The sequence below is a fragment of the Macrobrachium nipponense genome, chromosome 14 (genome assembly GCF_015104395.2).
Source record: "Macrobrachium nipponense isolate FS-2020 chromosome 14, ASM1510439v2, whole genome shotgun sequence".
NCBI lineage: Eukaryota > Metazoa > Arthropoda > Malacostraca > Decapoda > Palaemonidae > Macrobrachium > Macrobrachium nipponense.
This window is the reverse complement of record NC_087207.1, coordinates 35,532,847-35,555,033: the sequence shown is the minus strand read 5'-3', so window position 1 is coordinate 35,555,033 and position 22,187 is coordinate 35,532,847. Positions and strand designations below refer to the sequence as shown.

The window sequence follows — 22,187 nt, the reverse complement described above, 5'->3', positions numbered from 1 at the left end:
ATGAAAAAATACAGTAATTAGTGAATAGACAGTGTGGCTCTACAAAAAAGAAAGAATTAATGATAATTATAAATGCTTTTACCAATCCCATGAGATGAAACAGCTATGCTTATGTATACAGTACATGGGTAACGTGATTAGTTGTCAAATGTTCTATAAGATAGATTTATTTAATTTGTATTAAAGATTTATTCAATTTGTATTAAATATTTAAAAGATATTTTGCTGTTTATACAGTACAGGCAGTCTCTGGCTTGTGACAGAGGTTCCGTTCTTGAGACATGTCGTAAGCCAAAAATCAACGTAAGCCGGAAAATCGTAAAAATCCTAAGAAAACCTTCTGTTAATGCTTTGGGTGTATTAAAATCTATGTAAACTGCATTTTTCATCAAAATACACTTCAAATATTGATTATTTTGCATTTTTGGAGTAATATTTCTTCCGCCAGATTGGCACCGTTAAGCGTCGTAACCCCGGAACATGCGTCATAAACTAGGAAATAATTTCTGATTAATATAATTGAAAAGCGTCGTAACCTTGGAATGTAGTAAGAACCCGTTGTAAGCCAGGGACTGCCTGTACTAATATTTATATTTCAAAATGAGTAAATCACTTTAGGGGCTTATATACTTAAGGGACCCCATTCATGCTCAGACTTGTCCCCAGACATGTCGAAAGGGGAGGAGCATCGAAAGAAATGACAAGGCTATTGACATTACGACCGGGTCTGCATAAATTGCTCATTTGCTTCTTGGACATGGTAGAATGATGACCGAGCTACTCTCCAACAGCGAACTGGAAGCTATGGCAATTTGTGCTATAATTTTCTTCAAATTGAAGAACCATGCTAAGAATAGAAAGAGATGTTGGACAAAAGACTGGTTGGTTAAAAAAAAAAAAAAGTTTTCTCATGCATCCCTCATAAACTAACTCAAATGTCATTCAGGTGATTGGTATAATTATTTGAGGAAGGGCGAGGACAAATTTAGGGAACTGCTGACATTATAACACCTTATGCTATGAAGAAATCAGACATTTATATGAGGTAATCTATATGTGCCGATAGACTGACTGCCGCACTAAGGAATTTAGTGACGGAAGATCTTATGAGAACATAAATTTCAGTGTGGCGATATCTCCTTAGAGGCTTGGGAATATAGCTGACCGGTAATTGAGTCACAGCAAAAATGTTGCAGAAAAAGTTACATTTTTGGCTAGGAAAAAAACAAAGTCACAGGAAAAAGTTCACCATGAAAAATTTATGTGACTTTTTTCCTGTGAAATTTTTCCCATGAATTTTTTTTCTGCGACATTTTTACCTGGATTCAGAATATCATCCCGGAAAGCACTTCTGATGTTTGTTTTCTTGGTGGCAGTGTTGTGTGTACCATCTGGATATCTAACCTTTAGCTTGTTTATTAAAATATCGTAAGTTATATTTTCCCAATTTCTGTCTGAATAACATTTGGATTTGATATTCCATAAGCATGTGATTTACATAAAGTAATCCAGTCAGTCCAAAATGCCTTATCAACCCATACTTCTGCCAGAATTAAAGAATTTCCTAAGTCATGTGTCGCAGACGACACTGGGTATTACCGAAATGATAAATACAGGCCTGCGTCAAAGTAACCTCCTTTCATTCATGCACGGATATGTATTCCAACCATAACACAACCAAGTCTCACAACGAATGCACTATTTATACCTCATTTTAAACAAGTCGCTATGATTTATCTGCGTGACAGTCTGTACCAACTAAAAACAACCACATTCACGCACCGACATCCAACGCTCTGCCCACTTTTCTACAAGTCTTAAGACTGGGTCTGAGCGTGAGTGGGGTCCCCAAGAATAACAGCTGTAAAATAGAGAACAGTGCTACTGAACAAAATTTGTAATAACCTTAGATTCAAACTAAATAAGCTAGTGCAACACCTGGATCACAAATTAAAATGCCTCATTGAGATAAGCAACTGGAATAACAAACATAAATATGATTGTGTAAAAAATCTTTCAAGCAAAGAACTGAACTAGAATCTTAAATGTGCTTTAGGAACCCCATTCATGCTCTGACTTGGTCTTAAGATTTAGAAAAGTGGGTACAGTGTTGGATGTCGGTGCGTGAATGTGGTTATTTTTAGTCTGTACAAACTGTCACGCGGATATATCGTAGAGACTTGTTTAAAGTGAGGTATAAATAGTGCATTCGTTGTGAGACATGGTTGTATTATGTTTGAATATCTATCCGTGCATGAATGAATGGAGGTTACTTCGATGCAGACCTGTATTTATAATTTCAGTAATACTCAGTGTCGTCTACGACACATGACGTAGGAAATTTTTTCATTCTGGCAGAAGTATGGGTTGATAAAGGCATTTTTTGACTGACTTGGTTTCTTTATATAAATCACATGCTTATGGAATATCAAATCGAAATGCTATTCAGACAGAAACTGGGAAAATATCACTTACGATATTTTACTAAACAAGCTAAAGATTAGATATCCAGATGCTACACATGACACTGCCACCAAGAAAATAAGCATTAGAAGTGCTCTTCGGGATGATATTCTGACTATTCGTTGTGTTGATTCCTTTTGGGGGACAATTGTGTTTTCTGGCTGCTATCACTCTTCTGCCAACAGCTCTCTTGAATTCAATATTTTGATCCTTGTAAGCTTCTTTCTTTGTGCATTGTCTAGTACTTGTTTCTGTTCCATTCCTGGTTCTGGTCTTTAGAAATTTTTTTCTAATCTCCACTATACTCTCTCCATTTTCTACTATGTCATTGTTTAATTCCTGTTTCTCTCTCTTAAGGTTTGTAACTTCTCTTTGCAGGTCTCCTATTTCCTTTTCCATCATTTCTTCTCTTTTCTTGCCTTCGAGTTTGTCCTTTGTCAACTCCTTTAGTTCCTTAGCCAATTCTTCTATTTCCCTCCTCAATTTAGCTATTTCCTCTTCTTGTTGACAGGAGAGGCAGACACTGTGACTGCCTAGCCTTGATGAGCATGCCTTCACTTACTTACATTGCATTTCACACATGTGCTTTAATTTTAACTTTTCTTGAGTCACCTCTGTTTGTGTCTTGTTTTCAATATTTCTATCTGCGCTTTTAATTCAGTATTCTGTCTAATGTGACCAGTTAAAAAGGAATAAAAAGGGGGGTGGTGTGGACAGTTTTCCATAGTTCTTCGCCAGATTACCTTTTATTGCTACAACACTAACATGTCACAGCTCCCAACTGAGCAACACAATTTGCCTAAGCAAATAATTTTTTGCCAGGAGTGAACAGCAGCATCCCTTAAACTACTAAACTTCCAACAGCCATGAACAGCCAAAATCTTATAACCAGAATGCTTCTCATCCAACCCCGAAAATCCCCAAGGAATGACCACAATGGCCACACCAGCAGGCCTACAAGGGTAGGAAGTTCCACAATCAAATCAGACAAACTCAGCAAGTTCAAATCTCCTGGCCAGGCTGGGATTTATTCAAGAGAAATTAAAGAGCTAAAAGAGGAGATAGTTCCTCACATCTATAAATTCTACATAAAAAGTGCAGAACAACTAAAGGGACCAAAAGGATAGAAACTAGGTAAAGTGCCCCTAATTTACATAAAAGGTCCAAGAGAAGAACCGGAAACTATAGACCAATCTGTCTAACGTCGGTCGTTTGTAAGATTTTTGAGTCCATAATTGCAGATCAGATCAAATTGTGGATCACATTGATAGAAAGAACTTGTTAAACAGCCAACAAAGTTTCAGACAAAACAGATCCTGCCTATCAAACCTCTTGGAGATTTTTCATAACATGCTTGGTATTTACGACAGCAGTAGAGTAATAGATATACTCTACTTAGATTGCCAAAAGTCCTTTGAAAAAGTTCCACAAAAGAAACTAATGACAAAATAGCAAGACTGGATTGAAAACTGGCTAATAAATCATGAAGAATCAGAATGGGCAGATCTGACAAGTGGAGTTCCTCAGGGTTCTGTCCATGGCTCTCTCTTGTTTTTCATTTACATTAATGACACTGATGTAGCCTTATAACTAGCACGATAGCCAAACTTGCAGATAACACCAAACTAGGTGTAAATACAGTAGACCCATATACAGTGTTAAGTTCAAGAAATGAATTAAAGAAATAGGAGAATGGTAAAAAAGAAGCCAAATACCTTTCAACTTGAATAAGTGTAACGTGTTACAAATAGGAACAAACAAATCCCATGCCAACTACATGCTGCTTGGGAATGACATAAACAGTATAGTACAAGAAGAGGACCTTAGAGCTATTATTACCAAGGACTTAAAATCCACAAAAAGTGCATAAAAGCTGAAAAGAAGGCACAGAGGCTAGTGGGATACATAAAGAAGCAGATAAAATACAGAAACAAGGAAAAGGTGCCGCAGCTCTACACATCAATAGTTAGACCTCAACTTGAATATGCAGTTCAGTTTTGGTCACCAACATTAAGAAAGGACATAAATAGATTAGAAGGAATACAAGAAAGAGCCACGAAGTTAATTCCATCCATCAGGCAAATAGGTTACCAAGACAACTAGAGCACCTGAACATGTATAGCTTAGAAACACGACAATTGCAAGGACAACTTATAGAAACATTAAAAATGCTTAAAGACATAACAAAAGTAGACAGTAACCTATTTATGTAAAACAAAAACCAGACAAGAAATAATGGATGGAAACTAGAACTGAAGAGATACTGCACATCCCATTGTGGGAACTTCTTTACATACAAAATATGTGATACATGGAATAACCTGCCACCAGAAGTTGTAAACAGCAACAGCCTGGAAGAGTTTAAAAGAAAGCTAAGAAAATTAGTAGAACCTGCTCCAAGAGATAAGTGAGCACATGACCTCTCCTCGGATGGACTAATAAGTCTTTGAGGCTTCCTAATCCTTGTAACTGGAGAGACCAAAGGAGAAGACGCCAATGAGGGACCAGCTTCTCCAAAGGTGACAGGTGACCTATCACAACTTGCCATTGCCAAGCAGACTGCTCCTGTTGAGACAGAAACAATCACACTGCCTCTCTGAACCTGCTGATAGGGTATGAGGGGAAGACTCTTGCTGCTACCATGTCTATCAGCATGCCCAGATACTTCTCTGGAGATTTATTATAATCCTTAAATCCTGACAAAACACACAGCAACTGTAAGTGAGAGCTTGCAAGGGCTAGCCAATCGTCGAGATACCTCAGTAGATGTATCCCGTGTGAATTTATGCCCAAGCTGAGACCAGGTTGAAGGCTCGTGAACACCTGGGGAGCAGTGGAGAGCCCGAAGCAGAGTGCCCTGAATTGATACACTGTCGCTCCAAGGACAAAGCAGAAGTACTTCCTGGAAGACTGATGAATGGCTATTTGAAAATACTCATCCTTCAAGTATACTGTAAGCATGAAGTCGTTCATGCTGTCTCCATCTTTAACCAAGTCGGGCAAACGAATTGGCTGGAGACGAGCCTGACACAACTTCTACAGCACCCTTGCTCAGCATCTTCTGCACTTCTTGCAACAGCCCTTGGTGCTTCTGTGATCCTTCTAGTTCGGATCTGAGACGGACCAGGTGGTTGGTGAGAGGTGGAAGAGACCCGAAGGGAAGCAGATATCCCTCCTGAAGGACATCTACTACCCAAGTCTCTGCTCTGTATCACTACATGTTGCCCAAAGTCTCGATAGGCAACCACCCTAATGGCAGTAGCTGGAGGGGAACACCTTCTTCTTCTTTCCCTTAACCCCCTTTCCCAAACGAAAGGAGGGCTGAAAGGAGTGTAACGGCGCTCCTTTCAAAGAGGAAGAAGGCTGGGCTGTTCCTCGGGGCCCCTTAGAAGAGGAGGACTTCTCCGGAGCCGAGGAGGTCAGGCCAGACTTGAAGGTCTGGCCACAGTGGTGCGTGAAGACCCAGAAGTCATCACCACTGCCTGGTGGACAAGGCGATCCTTTTCATCATAACGTTGCTTGTCCACTGTAGCACCTACCTGCTCCCTGTTGAAGAAAGAAGCACAACAGCATCTCTTCTCTTATGGACCAGGTTTGCCCACAGGTTTCCCATCCGGTGAGCCAGGTTGGCAATTGCCCTACCTCCAGACTGGCACAGTTTCCTGAAGGCCGAGTATTCTCCCGGAGCTCCATAGGAAGCAGCAACCCTAGACAGTGTGAAAGACCACAGGTCTAGCCAGGAGACTGCCTGAAGAGCTGCCATAGCATTAGCTTCCAGGATCGCAGCTTCCTGCTGAAAGAGAGATAAACTCACCAGTCAGGTTCTGCAGTGACAGACCTGGACCAAGACGAACCAGGTCCGGGTCAACCTGTTTGGTTGACAGAGGCCTCTCTGAGGTCATGTAGAAATGCCTCTGGTGAGGTAGAGGAGGGGGAAGCAGCTTGTCTGAATGGTTAGACCTAAGTGGATTCTCTTGTCTGGAGACAAGATTATTCACCTGGCTCAGTACACTGTCTCACCTGGCTCAGTACACCATCAGCCAAAGCTGACCAAGGAAGCCCCATCAAAGGGGCAGTCACCTAAGGAGGAGGACGTGGTCGCTTCCCAGAGATCACTGTGCTGACGAATCAGCACTGTGATCTCAGTGAAGGTTCTCTGTATCTCGGGGGTGTCCAATTCTCTGGGCGAAGGGCCCTCCAGCCCTTTGAGAGACCGGTCCTCCTGATTTACTCTCCCCTGAGAGAGAACCCCATGAAACCTCCTGGATCCTTCCTCAATGATGCAGATGTACGTCCGGTGGGGTCCTAAAACCCACCAGAAACGTAGGCCACTGATGCTGACTCCTGCGGACAGCACTGCAGGATTCCTTCTATTCGCCTCACCCCTCCCAGTGTAGCCCGAGAAAGTAGAGGGAATAGGAGAGGAGGATTGGATGCTCTCATTCCTTCTCACAGCTCCCCGTCAGAAGAAATGAGCTGCACCCTGTCACCAACCTGCAGTGATGGCAGAGGTGTGGGTCTAGGAGAGCATAATTGCCTTGGCAAGACAATTTCCCAAGGAGAATGCAGAGGTTCTTGGTGAGCTGTAGCAGTCAGTGTTGTGGCTAACAGGCTGTCAAAAACATGCATCATCCTCACGACACATCCCAGTCCTCCTCGAGTTTGAAACCTCATGCAAAGAGGACTGTGCAGGGGACCTCCTCCTAGCTTCTCCAGATGTCTTGTCCCAAAGGACAGCGACATCGACCCTGGCATCTGACGAAGAACCAGGCTTGGCTTTCACAGGTGGGTCCAAGCCATGGCTCGGTCCCTTCTCTCGCCCCGCGCCACTGTCACGATGGGGAAAGGACTCCCCTTTATTGACTGTGGATGTATGACCCCCCCCCCCCCAGGGGTTGTACACTTGAAGAAACTCCCAAGCAAGTCTCCAACACGGACGCTTTTCCATGAGCAGCATCCTTGGAACAGGGGCAGGAGAACAAACCTTGATTTGAACTCCTGGGGCTCCCGAGACGCTAGACCCTGGGGACAGTGTCACTGTTCCCACTCCCAAGGAGCAGGTGAGCCAGCAAAAGAGCCAACTACTTCCTCCCCAAGGGAATAAAGCAGACCCTTAGAGGTCTCACAGCGAGACTTCTTAGGGGGAGGAGAAGCTACCTTCCTCTTCTTAGGCTGGAAAGCCTTCGAAGAGGGAGGTGAGGAGGTAGCAGACGACGACGACGACGACAACGATGAAGATGAAGATGATACCTTTCTAGACCTCTTCTTTGTTAACTTCCACAAGAAAGTAGCAGGGGCCCCAAGGGGCAGCAGAGTCAGCAGGTCCAGGAACGGGAGCAAGAGCAGGAGCAGGCACGGGTAGGAACAGCAGGCAATGTCACCTCTGCCACCCAAAACCCAGGAGGAGGTGGCAATGCAGTTACAGAGCTGGAAAGTGACAAGCTGGCAAATGTGCTCTAGTCCCCATCACCACTATAGGGGACACATTGGTCGAATAATCAGGCTGAGTCACTGTAGGGGTAGTGGTAGTGACTAATGGGTAGGTTACGGCAATGCTGGCACTATTGAAAGCCTGTACAGAAGGTGGTCCCACCAAACCCAGCGAAGCCCACGCCTGATCCAGACCTGACACCTCGCCTGCAGAAGAAACAGTCAGGTTAGTAAGGGGAGTCCCCAGAGCAGTGTTGGCTTGGTCCACAGCTGCCCCCTCTCCTTCCTCCCCTGACAAATGCCAGGAGAGAGGTAGGAAGACGAGGAGTTAGCTACCACAGGGGTGGTGGGGGGCATGTTACCACCAACCATGAATTTAGGAGTCTGCCTATAATACCTTCTCCTCCAAGCAAACTTCCCCCACTGCGCCATGGACCAATCGCAACATTCCGTACAACAGTTTTCGAGATTACACTCACGCCCTCGGCAAGATAAACAGGGGGCGTGAGGATCAATATCAAGGGAAACCTGGATTTTGCTGCACTTCTGATGCAGCACCCTCGGGCACCACCTACTGGGGGTAGGATTCTTTAGCAATTATGATTTTTGGCTTTGAATTAGGCTGAGTACATAAACACAGAACACAATACACACAAACATAAAAAAAAAAACAAGAAAAAATCCCATCGTGATTGAAGAAATCAGCATTAACAGTCGGGCAGAGAGCGGTGATGCACACGTCTACACACATCAATGGCTGAAAGCATACTGGAATGTTTACATTCAGTCGGGGCGAATCCTAATGACTTAACTGGTAGTTTACTACCGAACAGCCTTGTTTAAGATTTCAGTGGCCATGTCCAGTCTTTGCCTTAAGTAATTCCTTTTGTAGAGGACTGTGGATTTGTATATTGTGTGAGAACAATGAAATTGTACAGTCATCCATTTCTTATCTGTCCAGTCTACACATTCATTACACCTGAGAACAATGAAATTATAGTCATCCATTTCTTATCTGTCCAGTCTACACATTCATTACACCCGAGAACAACAGCACATACCTGTCCCCTACAAACCATATATGTTGGATGAGAATTGTAAGATTCCTTAATAAGTCTTGTATTGCAGCAAGGGTCGATGAGAACTAGAGGCCGACATGATGAAAAGCCAAATAATTCAAAATTGTGAAAAACGTAATTCGTTACAAAATGTCTATAAAGACACCTATCACTATATAAATTTGTCAAAAGGCTAACAATACTAGAATACTTTATCAAAAGTCAATGAGAAATAACCAGTAAAGTATGAATTTCAGAATTTTAAGCTGCTGTCAACAACCAGTGCACAGCTGTCAGCTGGCAGAAACAAATTGAGCTTTTTGCTGTGTTGTTCCTCTTGTCACTTACCCAAAACAATTACTGTAACGCAACTTGTGAATGTCAAAATTTTAACTGTTGAGCGAGTAAAACATTAAGCTATGCAATTACGTACTAGGTAAGTTACTTTTATCAAAATTAACCATCAAAATGACACAATAACCATCATTACAACAAAATAAATTTTTAGGTAGTAACTGGAATGAAAATATTCATATGCCCATATGCTGTCAGTGTGGTTTGCCTCAAGCATGTTTTATAATACCTCAGAATCTTAAAGGGTTTAAGTAGAATGGGAGTCAATTAACACTTTTTGTAAGCAATCATAAGCAGAGTTACTGTATGAGATAAGGAGCTTCTTTCTCTTCTCTTTCCTACTCCTTCAGTCAGGATTACAATTTCATTTTAAACAATTTCTGAATTACTACTAACTGTCACTCTTCATTAAGTTTTTGTGACCCAGCTGTCTTATCTTAATTTTGATAAAAAATTCAAGTTGCTGATTCAAAGTTTCTTCACTGTTCATCTACTTCTACTATTAATGGTGTAAGTTTTTATGCAACAAAAATGTAACCTACTACATTGACCTTATCTTAATTTTACATCTTTCCTTACATAACCACTATCATTACCAGTCCCATCTCACCAATCCACATTGACAAGAAAATCTTCAGAGATTGTAAAAACTGACAGTCAGGTAATTAATAAAGTTATCTTATACATTTTCAAAAATTCAAGGGCAACACCTAGCACAGGGCAAAAGTTGTTGCCTCAAAGTATTTCATATCCATGTAAAACTTATCAAGAGATGATAGTCACCACTGAGCACTGGGAAAGTGCACACTATTTCTTAGAAAACAAGCAACACTGAAGTTGGTGGCTCATACAGTTATATCAAGTCTAAGAATATTTATCAAAACAGTCATTACAACTGAGACTGAGTAATACTGACTAATTACAGATGTTTTGTGATTCCAAAGTTAATTTTTTGATTGTTTACTAATGACAACAATCCAATTGTTTTTTATTGTTTACTATGAGAGCTATCCAACCGTGTGTAATTTTTATGATAATTATATAAATATGTAAATGTGACTATACTCCCTGTGATATAAAGTGAAGCACAATGAACAATCCCAAAATTCAAATACATACCTACGATACCAGTGGCTGTAGAGTCCAGTGTCCCACCATGTCCCATTTTCATTACAGACTTATGACCTGAAGGTATTTCTGAAAAAAAGCACATTATTATAATATATATATATATATATATATATATATATATATATATATATATATATGTATATATATGTATATATATATATATGTGTGTGTATATATATATATATATATATATATATATATATATATATATATATATATATATATATATATATATATATATATGTATAACTGAATCACGAAAGTTTGGAACATGATAAATCCATAAATAAAGGTATAAGCCACGAAGGAAAAATAAACAACGGAGTTTCTGCAAGATCTTTCGACGTTCAACGTCCCTTACTCAGCAAATAAACTGACTTACATGAGGAATTGACAGTACAGGAAAGCTCGTATAACTGACAGATAGGGATTATAAGGAGATTAGTACCTAAAATTCGGCACACCTGGAGAAAGAGTAACCTTTCCAAACAAGCATAAACATGGGTACAATTTAAAAAACAAAAAGATTAAGTCAATCTGCTCAGACACAAGGACAAGAAAATTAAAGAATATAGGGTGACAGCTATTCAGAACTTTGGTAAACAAAAACTCATTCACAATACGTATTCACAATACATATTAAACATACATATACAATGAAGATATCTTTAAGGCAACTAATTTGTATTTAAGTCTGTAATTATATCTTTGAGGTCATTCTTAAACATGTTACAAATACAAGGGTCTAAATGAAACAGGCCATGACTAATATTAAAATTAAAATGCGAAGTAAGTTGTATTAGAGCAGATTCTAAAAGATTTCATGAAAAGACATCTTTTGACCTTGCAATTACTGAACTACCAATCCAATTTATTAGGTGGTTGTTTTCACTTAAATGAATGAATATTGCATTAGATCTTTGCCCAGTTTTTACAGAATATTTATGCTGGCTTAATCTTACTTCTAAGCCCTTGCTCGACTGTCCCAGATAAAAAGTGGAGCAGTTCATACATGGAACTTTATATATTATGTTGTTGCTTTCCCTGGACTCATTTTTCATTAACATTCCTTTTAGTGTGTTATTATAGGAAAAAACAAAGTTGGCCTTAAAGGCTTTTAACAATGATTTAATGGTTTCAAATCTGTAAAAACTAAGGTAAATATATATATATATATATATATATATATATATATATATCTATAATATATATATATATATATATATATATATATATATATATATACATATATATATATATTATATATATATTATATATATATATATAATATATATATACACATATTATATACACATACATATATTATATATATATATATATATCTATATATATATATATATATATATCTATATATATATATATATATATCTATATATAATATATATAACTACACACACACACACACACAAACACATACACACACACACAATAATACCTCAATCTTAGGTGTCGAGTTGTGCGAATAGACTTTAGCCCAAACTTTTCATTGGAACCTAACTAATTACCATACGCAAGTAATTCACAGACACACGATTGCAAACGCAATATTTTTGAATCCTGGAGAAACCTTGAAAAAGTGTTTGTTCAATTTTTTTTATGTAATTTATAAGTTTTCAAGCTTTTATGTGTGAATTAACATTAATAAAAATAATCATTCTCTCTCTCCTCCTTTACTGAGATAAGAGAATTTTTATGGTAGATGTATGTACTATGTTCATTAATAGTTTCAAATAATAACAACAACAACAACAACAACAACAACAACAACAACAACAACAACAACAATAATAATAATAATAATAATAATAATAATAATAATAATAATAATATTAACCCTCTTACGCCGATTGGACGTATTAAACGTCGAGTCAAAATGTCTCCCGTATGCCGATTGGACGTATTATATGTCGACTCAAAAAAGTTTTTTTTTAAATCGCGGAAAAATACTTGTAGGCCTACCAGCCGAAAACTTTTGAATCACGCGCCTTGGGAGATGCTGGGAGTTCACGGATCAAGGCGTTGTTTTGTTTACAATCGCTTACGCAGACGCGCAAGCGCGAATTTCTTTCTTATCGCACTAAAAAGTATCAGTGACACATCTCAGAAATTATGTCGTCACTTTGACATAGTTTTTGCACCATTTTAAATTATCTGTTACATGGAGTATTATATATGAAAATGTGCGCAATTTCATGTAAAATACGACAAAAAAATACTCATGATTGTAGCTTTTATCAGTTTTGAAATATTTTCAGATAAATAACGATAAGTGCAAAAATTTCAACCTTCCGTCAACTTTGACTCTACCGAAATGGTCGAAAAACGCAATTGTAAGCTAGAACTCTTATATTCTAGTAATATTCAATCATTTGCCTTCATTTTGCAACAAATTGGACGTCTCTAGTACAATATTTCGATTTATGGTGAATTTATGAAAAAACTTTTTCTTTACGTCCGCGCGGTAACTCTTCCGATAAATTTTTTCGTGCGATTGTCCTAATGTTTGCACCATTTTAAATTTGCTGTTACGTTTTTGAAATATTTACATATAAATAACGATAAGTGCCAAAATTTCAACCTTCGGTCAACTTTGACTCTACCGAAATGGTCGAAAAACGCAATTGTAAGCTAAAACTCTTATATTCTAGTAATATTCAATCATTTACCTTCATTTTGCAACGAATTGGAAGTCTCTAGCACAATATTTCGATTTATGGTGAATTAATGAAAAAAAAACATTTTCCTTACCTCCGCGCGGTAACTCTTCCGAAAAAATCAGAAATTTTTTTGTGCGATTGTCGAAATGTTTGCACCATTTAAAATTTGCCATTACATAAAGTTTATATAAGAAAATGTGCGCAATTTCATGTAGAATACAACAAAAATGATTGAAGGTTGTAGCTTTTCTCTTTTTCGAAATATTTGCATATAAATCACAATAAATAGAAAAAAAATCACGTTCGGTCAATTTTGACTCTACCTAAAGAGTTGAAAAACGCAATTGTAAGCTAAAACTCTTACAATCTAGTAATATACAGTCATTTATCTTCATTTTGAAACAAATTTGAAGTGTCTAGCACAATATTTAGATTTATGGTGAATTTAAAAAAAAAACTTTCTTTCCCTCAGCGCGCCGATTCGCGGCCGAAAATCTCCGAAATGCGTACGTTGCATTATCCTAATATTTGCTCCTTTTCATATTAGCCGTTTTATAGAGTTTCATATATGAAAATGTGCGCAAATTCATGAAGAATACAACAAAAAATAATTGAAGGTTGTAGCTTTTCCCATTTTTGAAATATTTGCATATACAAAAATATATATATAAAAATTTTGACATTCGGTCAACTTTAACTCGTCCGAAATGGTCGAAATCTGCAATTCTAATCTAAAACTCTTACAGTATCGTAATATTCAATCATTTTTCTTCATTTTGAAAAAAATTGGAAGTCTCTAGAACAATATTTAGATTTACGGTGAATTTAAAAAAAAAACATTTTTTTACGTCCACGTGTTACGAATTCGTGCATCATTTTGTTATAATATTTTTCCGGTGTTGATATTATCGTTTTACAATGTATTATATATCAAAATGATCGCAATTTAGTGTACAATACAACAAAATAAAGTAACTCGTTAGCTTTAACAGTTTTTCGCACAGCATGATTTGAATACAATTATGTATGAATTTTTTTTTTTTTTTTTTCGCTACCATATATCGCATTATTAACCCTCTTACGCCGGAGCGGTAAATAAAAAAATGACTCCCGTATGCCGGAGGGGTTTGAGAGTGAGCGCGGAAGCGGAAAAAATATTTTTTTCAAAAAATCACAGTGCGCTTAGTTTTCAAGATTAAGAGTTCATTTTTGGCTCCTTTTTTTGTCATTGCTTGAAATTTAGTATGCAACCATCAGAAATGAAAAAAATTATCATTATCATATATAAATAATGCGATATATGATAGCGCAAAAACGAAATTTCATATATAATTGTATTCAAATCGCGCTGTGCGCAAAACGGTTAGAGGGAACAAGTTACTTTTTTTTCGTTGTAATGTGCACTAAATTGCGATCATTTTGGTATATAACACATTGTAAAACGATAAAAGCAACACAGAGAAAATATTATCACAAAATGATGCATGAATTCGTAGCGCGCGGACGTAAAAAAATTTTTTTTTTTTTAAATTCACCATAAATCGAAATATTGTTAAAGAGGCTTGCAATTGTTTCAAAATGAAGGTAAATGATGGAATATTACGATACTGTAAGAGTTTTAGCTTAAAAATACAGTTTTCGACCATTTCGGACGAGTTAAAGTTGACCAAATGTCGAATTTTTGTTCAAAATTTTTTTTATATGCATATATAAAAAAAATGAGAAATGCTACAACCTTCCAATAAATTTTGTTATATTGTGCATGTTTTTGCGCATATTTTCATATATAAAACTCTAAAAAAAGCGTAATATGAAAAGGCACAAATATTAGGAGAATGTGACCTACGCGTTTCGGAGATTTTCGGCCGAGAATCGGCGCGCGGACGGAATAAAAATATTTTTTTCAAATATTCACCATAAATCGAGATATTGTTCTAGAGACTTGCAATTTGTTTTAAAGTGAAGATAAATGATTGACTATTACTAGACTGTAAGATTTTTATGTTACAAATGCGTTTTTCGACCATTTCGGTTGAGTCAAAGTTGACCGATCGTAGTTTTTTTCCTATTTATCGTACTTTATATGCAAATAATTAAAAAATAAGAAATGCTACAACCTTCCAATATTTTTTGTTATATTATGCATGTTTTTGCGCACATTTTCATACATAAAACTCTAAAGAAAGCGTAATATGAAAAGGCACAAATATTAGGAGAATGTGACCTACGCGTTTCGGAGATTCGCTGCCGAGAATCGGCGCACGGACGGAAAATTTTTTTTTTTTCAAATATGCACCATAAATCGAGATATTGTTCTAGAGACTTGCAATTTGTTTTAAAGAAAGTGAAGATAAATGATTTAATATTACTAGACTGTAAGATTTTTATGTTACAAATACGTTTTTCGACCATTTCAGTTGAGTCAAAGTTGACCGATCGTAGTTTTTTTCGTACTTATCGTACTTTATATGCAAATATTTCAAAACTGAGAAATGCTACAACCTTCCAATATTTTTTGTTATATTGTGGATGTTTTTGCCCACATTTCCATATATAAAACTCTAAAAAAAGCGTAATATGAAAAGGCACAAATATTAGGAGAATGTGACCTACGCGTTTCGGAGATTTTCGGCCGAGAATCGGCGCGCGGAGGGAAAAAAAAAATATTTTTTTTTCAAAAATTCACCATAAATCGAGATATTGTTCTAGAGACTTGCAATTTGTTTTAAAGTGAAGATAAATGATTGAATATTACTAGACTGTAAGATTCTTATGTTACAAATGCGTTTTTTGACCTTTTCGGTTGAGTCAAAGTTGACACATCGTAGTTTTTTTCGTACTTATCGTACTTTATATGCAAATATTTCAAAACTGAGAAATGCTACAACCTTCCACTATTTTTTGTTATATTGTGCATGTTTTTGCGCACATTTCCATATATAAAACTCTAAAAAAAAGCGTAATATGAAAAGGCACAAATATTAGGAGAATGTGACCTACGCGTTTCGGAGATTTTCGGCCGGGAATCGGTGCGCGGAGGGAAAAAATATTTTTTTCAAAAATTCACCATAAATCGAGATATTGTTCTAGAGACTTGCAATTTGTTTTAAAGTGAAGATAAATGATTGAATATTACTAGACTGTAAGATTTTTATGTTACAAATGCGTTTTTTGACCATTTCGGTTGAGTCAAAGTTGATCGATCGTAGTTTTTTTCGTACTTATCGTACTTTATATGCAAATATTTCAAAACTGAGAAATGCTACAACCTTCCAATATTTTTGGTTATATTGTGCATATTTTTGCGCACATTTCCATATATAAAACTCTAAAAAAAGCGTAATATTAAAAGGCACAAATATTAGGAGAATGTGACCTACGCGTTTCGGAGATTTTCGGCCGAGAATCGGCGCGTGGAGGGAAAATTTTTTTTTTTTTTTTCAAAAATTCACCATAAATCGAGATATTGTTCTAGAGACTTGCAATTTGTTTTAAAATGAAGATAAAGGATTGAATATTACTAGACTAAGATTTTTATGTTACAAATGCGTTTTTTGACCATTTCGGTTGAGTCAAAGTTGACCGATCGTAGTTTTTTTCGTACTTATCGTACTTTATATGCAAATATTTCAAAACTGAGAAATGCTACAACCTTCCAATATTTTTAGTTATATTGTGCATGTTTTTGCCCACATTTCCATATATAAAACTCTAAAAAAGCGTAATATGAAAAGGCACAAATATTAGGAGAATGTGACCTACGCGTTTCGGAGATTTTCGGCCGAGAATCGGCGCGCGGAGGGAAAAAAAATTTTTTTTTCTCAAAAATTCACCATAAATCGAGATATTGTTCTAGAGACTTGCAATTTGTTTTAAAGTGAAGATAAATGATTGGATATTACTAGACTGTAAGATTCTTATGTACAAAATGCGTTTTTTGACCTTTTCGGTTGAGTCAAAGTTGGACCGATCGTAGTTTTTTTCGTACTTATCGTACTTTATATGCAAATATTTCAAAAATGAGAAATGCTACAACCTTCCACTATTTTTAGTTATATTGTGCATGTTTTTGCGCACATTTCCATATATAAAACTCTAAAAAAAAGCGTAATATGAAAAGGCACAAATATTAGGAGAATGTGACCTACGCGTTTCGGAGATTTTCGGCCGAGAATCGCGCGCGGAGGAAAAAAATATTTCAAAAATTTGCCATAAATCGAGATATTGTTCTAGAGACTTGCAATTTGTTTTAAAGTGAAGATAAATGATTGAATATTACTAGACTGTAAGATTTTTATGTTACAAATGCGTTTTTTGACCATTTCGGTTGAGTCAAAGTTGACCGATCGTAGTTTTTTTCGTACTTATCGTACTTTATATGCAAATATTTCAAAAATGAGAAATGCTACAACCTTCCAATATTTTTCGTTATATTGTGCATGGTTTTGCGCACATTTCCATATATAAAACTCTAAAAAAAAAGCGTAATATGAAAAGGCACAAATATTAGGAGAATGTGACCTACGCGTTTCGGAGATTTTCGGCCGAGAATCGGCGCGCAGAGGGAAAAAAAATATTTTTTTTTAAAAATTCACCATAAATCGAGATATAGTTCTAGAGACTTGCAATTTGTTTTAAAGTGAAGATAAATGATTGAATATTACTAGAATGTAAGATTTTTATGTTACAAATGCGTTTTTCGACCATTTCGGTTGAGTCAAATTTGACCGATCGTAGTTTTTTTCCTATTTATCGTACTTTATATGCAAATAATTAAAAAATGAGAAATGCTACCACCTTCCAATATTTTTGGTTATATTGTGCATGTTTTTGCGCACATTTCCATATATAAAACTCTAAAATAAGCGTAAATATGAAAGGCACAAATATTAGGAGAATGTGACCTTAACGCATTTCGGAGATGTTCGCTGCGAGAGGAATCGGCGCGCAGGCGGAGGGAATACAAAAATAGGTTTTTTTCAAATATTCAACCATTAAATCGAGTATTCATTGGTTTCTTTAGAGAAGCTTTGGCAATTTGGGTTTTTAAAGTTTTGAAAGGAACAAAAAACATAAAGTGATTTGAATATTACTAGACTGTAAGTTAAATTTGCTTACCTCCCAAAAAAAAAACAATATTTATAATAATATATATATATATATATATATATATATATAGATATTAGTTATATATATATATATATATATATATATTATTATATATATATATATATATATATATCTAATATATATATATATTTTTATACGTAAAATATATATATTACATTCTTCGATTCTGGTACCAATACATAAATAAAAGGAATGCAGGTGACACTTCTCTTTTTGCATACAATGAAATGTCTTATTATTATTTTATCATGCATAGATACGGATATATAAAAAATTGTAATAAATATAAAAATAAAATATAAAATAAATGCAGAATACTTACTCGTAATCCTGACTCTTCGTTCTATTCTTGTTTTCTCCCTCCTCCATTGAAGAGTCTTGCATTTTTTTCCACTCGACATGACGAGGTACAGGTGGAGGAGGGAGATGCGCGCCCTTACTGCTGATGGACCCGGCGGCCCCGTGCACCCTCCGCTGTCGGTTTAGGGGGCGCGCTCCAATACATGACCTTAGTGTGGTATTTTCGGTCACACTCCCCTATCCTGCAAAGAGCAACTTTGCAGAGACGACAGAAGAACCGGGTGTCTCTCCTTCTGCCATTCATATGGCACACCCGTCACCGTTTCTGCCTTCACCCTTGTAAGGCCTCCAGTATGTGATCCCCTGGCTGCAGCCGACACACAGGGTCCACTACCCGACGAGAAGCGGTGATGGCGGGGCCGGCAGCAAGAGGGGCGTCGTCAGCTGGGGCGGCGGCAGCAAGAGGGGCGTCGTCAGCAGGGGCGTCATCAGCTGGGGCGGTGGCAGCAGGGGCGGCGGCAGCAGGGGCGGCGGCAGGTCGAGCGAAGTTGGCCCTCCTATCTGCCCTTTCCTCTAGGGGCAGATCTGCAGCTCGGGGCAGGGGGTCAGTTATGGAAGGCCACTCATCGGGATCGAAGTTGATGAGGGCATTCCCGGCTTCCTCTAGGAACTGTAAGTGGGTCAACCTCGGAAGATTGTCACCGCGGTACCCACAGTACAGTATGTAGGCATTTTGGAGGGCCAACTGAAGGATGTATTTGAGGAGCTTCTGTGTCCACCTTCTGGTTCTCCTGGCGAAGGGATAATACTGGATGAGCTGATCAAAGAGATCAACTCCTCCCATGTGCCTGTTGTAGCGCCCAATGACGGTAGGCCGCTCGATACGAAACTCCTCAAACACAACTCGGCCCTGTCGACGTGTCTTCTTCCGCTGTATGATCTCTTCTTGGATGGGTTCATGACTCGTCGTAATCATGGGGACGAGTCGGACACCCTTCCAACAGATGACGAAGATAGCGCCCTTCTGCCGCCACTCTGTCTCTCCTCTTGCCAGGTGTTGCGGATGACTAGCGAACCTCTTGAGGACAGGGCGGGGCCCCACGCACCAAACCGAAGGGTACCACTGACGTGAACACCTGCTTCATACAGTTCCTGGGCCAGGGATACCGAGTTATAATAATTATCCATAAACAGGTGATATCCCTGGTTACGGAAACGTCCCACAAGATTGAATACAGTGTCACGCAGCGTGGAGAAGACCCCGGAATACACTGAAAAGTCCACAACGTATCCAGTGTTGGCCTCGGTAATAAGAAAGAATTTCACACCATATTTCTTCGGCTTCTTGGGGTTATACACTTTTATACTAAGACGTCCTTTGGAAGGCATCATCCCCTAATCCAAAGACAGGTTCTTTCCAGGAATCACGAGATTACTACACCGATCACGGATATAATCCAACACTGGGCGCACTAAAATGAGGCGATCACTGTTATTCTGGGGTATGGCCCTTCGGTTGAAGGCGTTGAAGTACCTGTCCAACGCCAGGAAATTATCACGGGACATAACGCCAGGCACATTAGGCATACATAAAAAATAATTTCTCCTCCAATATTGCCTGACGTCGGAAGCAGGTGTCATACCAAAATAAATGTGCAGCCCCAAAAAATGCACCATGTCAATGAGGTTGCAACCCCGCCAGTAATACGACAAGGTCGTCCTCAGCTCATACCGGCAGTACCGAGCGTAGTCCACCGTCTCGTGTACCAGGTATTCCAGCAATTCCCGCGTCAGGAAAAGCTGGATGAACCCCAAAACAGTCAGGGGTACTGGTACGGTGAGCCCAGGGGTTGCCATGAAGGGGTGCATGTTAGGAGGGGTGGGGTCCTCCGTCCACCCCTCGTCACTCTCCGACGACCGAGATTCACCTTGGCTGGCGCGACGAGCCGACCTTCTACGTGCCCGTGCGCGCACACGGGTGCGGGCACGATATTGCACTCTACCCTCCCCCGTTGGCCCATCACCCTCACTTAGGCCTTCACTTGACCCCGTATCCCCATCCTCCCCCTCCTCAGATTCCCCCTCGTAAGCACTGAACCCACTGAATTCCAGCTCACTTTCGGGATGTGAGCCTCGAACGGACATTGGGGGCATACATTCGTCCTCACTTTCATCGGGACTGATGTCCTCATCACTCGATGACCATCTGCCATCAAAATGAGGACTTGCGACATGTTCCCGATCAAGCTCCGATAGATATTCATCTATGTCCCTTGGTTGGAGGCCTCCCAAATGCCTACGAATGCCCCTAAGGACGCCCACATGCTTCCTAGGGGTAACCAAAGGCATACACTGTGTTCCTGAAACACTTTCAGCCACACGTGGCTGGATGGATTATGGAATTTAGGGCACAGCCCAAGCGCTGGGACCTATAAGATCATTCAGCGCTGAAATGAAAGTATGGCTAGATGGAAAATGAGAAATGAAATGAAAATGATAAACTGATGACAATCCTGCACTTGAACAGGACTGTGTATCAGCAAAGGCCATTTTACTCTCCCCCCAGCATTCCGATCATCCAAAGTTATGGAAGATCGTTTTGGCCGCACAGAACGGCCTTGAGGCGCGGGGTCATGCTGGGTGCTTGGCCCCTCGCCAGCACCCAGGTCCAAAACTCGCCTTACACGATCCCTTCCGACAGGTAAAACACGCCTTTCGCGGTTCACATGTCGTTGAGACATATCTAGGAATGTCCTGTAGCAACACAAATGCTCAAAGTCTCGCACAAGTCCAGAAAAACACGCTACTGATGCTGGCTGGAGCGAGAAGAAGGGATATCGCACATGCGCACTTGGGTCACGCTTCAAAACAAAACAAGGCCTTGATCCGTGAACTCCCAGCATCCCCCAAGGCGCGTGATTCAAAAGTTTTAGGCTGGTAGGCCTATAAGTATTTTTCCGCGAATTTTAAAAAAAACTTTTGTATGTCGACGTAAAATACGTCCAGTCGGCACCCGAGAGACAAAAAATGTTGACGTAAAATACGTCCAGTTGGCGTAAGAGGGTTAACATATGATGATATTTTTTTTCATTTCTGATGGTTGCATACTAAACTTCAGGAAATGACAAAAAAAGGAGCCAAAAATGAACTCTTAATCTTCAAAACTAAGCGCGCTGTGATTTTTTTTTAAATTTATTTTTTCCGCTTCCGCGCTCACTCCAAACCCGCCCCGGCATACGGGAGAGGTTTTGATTTTTAGGGTTAAGAAGAAGAAGAAGAAGAAGAAGAAGAAGAAGAAAAATATCATTGTAATTACAAAATTTGCGCGTGATAGTATTTTAAAGAAATAACCTTTCCATTTCACTCTTAAGTAAAAACAACTCTTCTCTATCTCTCTTACTGAGATGAGAGAATTTTTATGGTACACATATATGTTTATTATTTTCAATAATAATAATAATAATGATAATAATAATACAACTGTAATTACAAAATTTGGTGTGTATACAAAATTCTTTCCCTTCATCTTTCTTTTTAACTCCATCAGAAGCTCAAAGTCCAGAGCTGTCAAATATGTCAAGTAATGTGACAGGAAGGGGAGTGTTGCCAATTAGCCGGTCAATGATTTTTACATAATTTCTCT

At 38.5% G+C, this 22,187-nt stretch overlaps 1 protein-coding gene across 5 annotated transcripts in view; it reads right to left on the bottom strand.

The window, feature by feature from the left end:
- The window catches only part of LOC135226461 (pseudouridylate synthase TRUB1-like), a 159,635-nt gene that overhangs the window by 73,113 nt on the left and 64,335 nt on the right, over nucleotides 1-22,187 (bottom strand). For all 5 annotated transcript variants that reach the window (XM_064266059.1, XM_064266057.1, XM_064266056.1 and 2 more), the window contains exon 3: nucleotides 10,425-10,502. In XM_064266059.1, the coding sequence (XP_064122129.1) occupies nucleotides 10,425-10,502 (78 nt within the window). The remainder of the gene's footprint in view (nucleotides 1-10,424; nucleotides 10,503-22,187) is intronic.